Genomic DNA, 5,465 nt, shown 5'->3' on the forward strand with positions numbered 1-5,465 from the left:
CACGTGGTTTTCAAATTATGTAGCTTTTAAAGACAAATAATAAAAAAAAAAAGCAAGGGTATAAATGGAGAACAAAAATAAAATTTACCCCATATTTTATATTTTGAATGAAAGAGTTGCTTTTATTTGGAAAGTGACTTACATTGTTATTTGGATGTCATTTCAATTTTCTTTTGACTTAAAGGATAATATTAGAAAAATATTATTAATAAAACTTTATTTTTTCTCAAATTATCTTATATTTTAGAACAAAAAATTCTTCCAAAATTGTCTTATAATTTAAGACCAAAGGAGTAATAAACATCATAATCATAACAATAATTAAACGGAGAAATGAATAAATTTCTTCAATTTTTTGGGTAAAGTTTAAATTAAAATAAAAAAGTTTAGGTGGAATGACTATCATTTAGTTTTTGAATTAATGATCTAATCATAAAATTTTATATATATATATATATATATATATAAATTTAAAAGAAGAATCCTATTCAAAATTTAACATAAAAGGTCCGTGCTTCTTGTATTTGTATTTTTATATCAAACTAATGTTAGCCTATGCAATACGCTCATACTCCTATCAACAGCTGTGATGACAGAGTTCACGAAATATTTACATATCGAAAACTGGGGGGGAAAAAACTGAATCTCCATAACATCATCTTGAAATGCCTTGGTTCCAAGTTGAAGGACAGAGTAATCTGATTCTTTTCATGAACTGAGCAGAAAATCATATCAGAAACAATGTTAGATGCTTCATATTTGTAACTAGCAGCAAGCTCATTGATTTAAAATCAACCCAAGTGTCAAAAGAATCAATTATGGCTTTTCCCGGTTGAGATTTTGGATTTGCTTGTGGTGGAACAAAACCAGGACTCTGCAAAACAACTTCACTTCATCGCTCTACAGCTAGAATTGTATAGACTATCAAATTATTTTATTTTCCTGAAGAAGTGGCTGCTTCTGAGGGCAACATCAGGAATTACCAAACAGGCAAACAAAATCACAAGTAGATTCAACCAGAAGATTTACAAGTTTCAACAACTCTCCTGATCCGTTCAATTACTAAAGGAATATCCTCCAAGGCAAAAGTAGTAAAACAAATACGAAACCATCCTGGTTCTATGCAATGACAAGCTGAACCTGGAGTTATACTGATCTTGGCAACACTTAGAAACTTCTCCCATAAGTCAAGTTCGCCTTTCTCACTGTAAGGACGGATTAGTTCACTCATATCAGCCCAACAGTACACGCCAGCACTACTCTTAGCACACTTGATTCCTAGTTTATTTAAACCAGCCTCAAATTCTCTGCGAATTTCTCTGATTCTCTTCTGGTTGGTGTCCATGTACTCCTGAATAAATCTTTGATCTGAAAGCATTGAAGCAATGAGCCGCTGGGTTGGAGCAGATACAGTACAAAATCTAGTCAACTTCTTAGCAGCAGCCAAAACACTCTTGTTAAATGAATATATTGCCCCAACTCTAAAGCCAGGAAGAGCGAAGTCTTTTGACAGACCATATATTATATGAACCCGGCTCTTGTCTATGTATTCTAAATCAAGAACTTCAGCTATACTCACAAACTTTTCACTTCCATACATGGAGCCTGCATATATTTCATCAGAAATTATATGAATATTTTTCTCCTGGCCAAATTCTAGAAGACTGTAAAGCGTGTCCTGTGATAGCAGGTTGCCGACAGGATTTGATGGATTAGAAAAGAGAATTCCGCGAACTTTAACTCCTCGTTTTCTTGCTTGACTATATGCTTGCTCGAGAGCAGTGATACTTAAATTGAAATTGTCAGTACTACGACAATAAACAGGAATTAGGTCCACCCCTGTTCGCCATCTAACATCCCTGTCAAAACTGCATGTTTTCTTTTAGGTCAGCCTCTAGAACTACACAATTAAGAAGAATTACATGCTTAAAAAGTTTTCATGCCATCAATTACCCCGGATAGTAAGGTGTGGGGACAAGGAATGCATTTCCATGGTCAGCCAAGCAGAAAGATAGTATTTCAATTGCAGGAGTAGCACCAGATGTCAAAATAATATTGGATGGGTCAAATTTCACAGACCCTCCCAATACCTGAGACATAATATTTGACATGGCCTGCAAATTAGGTGAAAAGAAATAGCAAAAATTAAATGTATCAGATACAACAATGGCACAAGCCACAAGCATAGACTCATTACAATATAACTATTAAATACAATCAAATTAACAAGCTCAGGAAGAACTTGACTTTTTTCTCCCAGCATTGAAAGGGAGCAAATGACTCTAGTACATGAACAAGCAAAATGCCTTTTTATGCAGAAAGCTTTAGACATCTATATTATGTAAAATGGTAGCCAGTAAGTATACATGCTTCACACGTTCAAGTTTCTGATTCAGCATTTGAGAATAAAGTTAACCTAAAATAAATAATGAAAAATAGCAATTATTGACAAGTAAAAATGGAATAACAACACAGAACGGTATAGCCAGCAGAAAGGCAACTATCCACTAGCAAGTGGATATAGGCATATAGTAAAAAAGGAAAACTGGACTCTACAACCAGCAATCCAGAACAAGTTGACATAACTGTCAAAACAATATCATAAATATGTCATCATCATCCGATAGGCTCCCAGAATTAGAAGGAGAAAACTAGAAATATCAGTTTCAACGTGCAAGTATTTTCCAAGTGCAATGCGGAATCAAACTGCCACAGTGGAATTTAACTGCTAGCAGAATTTATTTTACCATTTTCAGTTCCTCTAATCCGTCGAATGGCTGGTACATTGTAATCCCATTGATACTCAAACTGACATCATCGGTTCCAATAAGGGATTCCTTCACGTTCGCTGATAACCATTTCTCAATTAAATCCAAACACAACTACCATAAAGGAAAACTCCAGGTTAGCTCAAGGCCCACAAAAAAAAAACAAAAAGAAAAAGAAAAAGAAAACCAAGTCTATGGGATGAATGCAACAACAAAACTAACCTTATTATCAGTCAATCCGAGCTGAATTATCCCATTGGGGTTGTTCGCCGCATCGTACGGATCCAGAGACACTCTATCCAGACCAATGTAATAAGGCGAAGAATCAGGTTTCGCGATCATATTCGCGAGAGAGGACACCCGAACGCAGCCAATGGATCCACGGCTGGACAAATTGGTGCGGGACGACGATCGAGGGAGGTCCGACAGATTGGAGGAGGAAGTAGAGGGAGACGGAGGATTCGAGGAATTCTTGGAACGGTCTCGTTTGAGATAGAGTTGGAGGAAGTAGAAGAGAGCACAGGGGATGAGAGAACCGAGAAGAAGGCCTCCTCTGCCTTGTACTACGCCTTGAAGCGGCACTATAAGCCTCATGCCTGTGGCTCCCGAGGGGCTTCGATTCTGGTCGTCGGGTTCAGTATCCGTGGATCGGGTCAGGGTCATGGGTTTGGCGGCAGGAACCGCCGGAGATTGATGCCGGAGCTGGTCCGTGAGGCGAAGGAGATATTGGGGCCGCCGGAAGGCTCAAGATTTGGACTGCGGTTGGCAGCTGAGGTGACAGTCACCAACCTCTGCTTCTTTTTGTTCTATCCAGGGGCTATGTTCTTCGTGAACGCTTGATTTTTCCTTCGGATAAATCGAAGCAAAAAATAAAATAAAATAAAAAAAATACATATATATATAATCATTTTTTTTTCTTAGATTTTTTTTTGTCGGAATTTCATTTCTTGACTCTTAGCTTCGTTTATTATTCATAATTACTTTTCTACACACATGCAACCCCTTAAAATCAAAATATAAGATATTAATAATTAATTTATGGTTTATAAAAAATATTACTTAATGCTTTAATTTTTTTAAGAAAATTATACCTTTTTTATTTTACTCTCATCAAATATCCTATATAAATGTTATGATAATGATAATTAAATTTTTAATATATCAATTTTTTTAAAAAGAATAACAATTGAAATAGGAATATAGTTGAAAAAATAATTATAAAAGTTACCCAATATTATATATTTTAAATCAAGTAAAATTTTTATAAAATGACCTATATTATAGTATGATAAAAGTATAAAGAAACTTAAAAAGATCTTTCAGATTTGTTTATCCTCTCCCCCATTACTTTTTTCTAGCTTCAGAATTTTTTTTCTAGCTTCAGAATTTATGTGTTTTTTTTTATTTTCTTTCTCATTATGTCAGTTAGTTATGCATATATGATTTCTTCCCCCCAACTTGTAATTTTTTGGCTGAATTCCGGTAATGACTATCAATTGTTAGAACTAACAAAACAAATTATTACCTTGAAGATTTGTTTGTAAAGCTTGATTCTTTGAAGACTTGTTTTTAAAGGGTGATTTCTTGAATTTTATTTCTTTCTCATTTGTCAAGTGCAAAGAAAACTCTGTTGTTGACTGATTAACAACTTTCTCTTTAAAGAAAGTGGATTTGGGTGGTAAGATTATCATCCCTCCACCTCTTCTTTTAAATAAGGATTCAAGTGCTTGAATTTCAAGCATTTCTACCAACAACTTGTGATCAACAGAGATCAAGAATGTATTAGCTATAAATTGTTTAGGTTTGTTTAGTTCCTGCCTTTTGTTTTGTCAAGTCTTTGCCTTCAAGCTTCTGACTTTCTAGTTAGGTTTGCCTTGATTTCCTTTGTTACATTACAGTATGAAAACTCTTTGGCATCTTTCCCTTTTAAGGGATGCACTTTATGCTGTTGGTAAAAAAAAAAAATTGGCAAAAAAAAGTGAATCTATTACTTTTTTTTTAATTAAGAGCATTTTTTTTTTGGAAAGAATAACAATTAGATCCCAAAAGAATTAATTAATAACATGCTGCTGACAAATTTTGATTGAAACAAGTGCGAATTTAAGAATTTAAAGCATTTGAGTTTTACATATAATTTTTAATTTTTAATTGAGATTTTTATTTATAATTATCTAAATTGATATTTTGCCATTCATTTTTCAGGGAAAAAAACCAAAACTTCCTGTTTAAGAGTATTCTTCCTTTCATGGTCTTTTCAGCAAGGATGTTTAGAGTTAGAATCAAACCATTTGATTTGACCAAACTCTTGATGTTTTTTTAAGTTTAAAACTAAGATGGGATTAGTTGGGTTCGGTTTTGAAATCATTTTGATTTGACTTGGCTTGGTTTGTGCTATATACTAATACACACACAAAAACTAATGCTAATAACTCTATGTTAAAGATCGATATTTTATATTGAAAAACCAATTTAACAATATTTCTGTGAATCAATTTTCTTTAAATATAAAAAAAACTTTTTTTTAATACAAAAACCTTCCATTAGCATCCAATTTTGTAATATTTGCATACCGTCATCAAAATATCCATTTTTATAAATCTCAATATATCTCAAATGATGATATATGTTATTAATAAGTTCGTGTCTAAAAAATCATTTAAAAAAGAGATACTACTATTTAATAGGATAACAAAGCGG

The 5,465-nt window shown here is 33.4% G+C and overlaps 1 protein-coding gene across 1 annotated transcript; it reads right to left on the reverse strand.

Moving 5' to 3' along the window:
• Positions 1 to 465: 465 nt before the first annotated feature.
• LOC129319558 (probable aminotransferase ACS12) lies at positions 466 to 3,600 on the reverse strand. The gene is made up of 4 exons (XM_054964662.1): positions 2,991 to 3,600; positions 2,748 to 2,882; positions 1,954 to 2,114; positions 466 to 1,868 (listed from the first exon to the last, which is right to left on the reverse strand). The coding sequence occupies exons 1-4, from the start codon at positions 3,429 to 3,431 to the stop codon at positions 1,013 to 1,015; spliced, it is 1,593 nt and encodes a 530-aa protein (XP_054820637.1). The 5' UTR covers positions 3,432 to 3,600; the 3' UTR covers positions 466 to 1,012.
• Between the last annotated feature and the right edge of the window lie 1,865 nt (positions 3,601 to 5,465).

Source organism: Prosopis cineraria, unplaced genomic scaffold (assembly GCF_029017545.1).
Source record: "Prosopis cineraria cultivar Desert tree isolate PC_DT_omini unplaced genomic scaffold, ASM2901754v1 PC1, whole genome shotgun sequence".
Classification (NCBI taxonomy): domain Eukaryota; kingdom Viridiplantae; phylum Streptophyta; class Magnoliopsida; order Fabales; family Fabaceae; genus Prosopis; species Prosopis cineraria.

Excerpts from the sequence above, each read along its gene's own strand:
- LOC129319558 (XM_054964662.1), bottom strand. The coding sequence starts at position 3,431 with ATGACCCTGACCCGATCCACGGATACTGAACCCGACGACCAGAATCGA. Across the intron at positions 2,115-2,747 it reads GATTAGAGGAACTGAAAATG|GCCATGTCAAATATTATGTC; the intron begins GTAAAATAAATT and ends CCTAATTTGCAG. Across the intron at positions 1,869-1,953 it reads CCCACACCTTACTATCCGGG|TTTTGACAGGGATGTTAGAT; the intron begins GTAATTGATGGC and ends GAAAACATGCAG.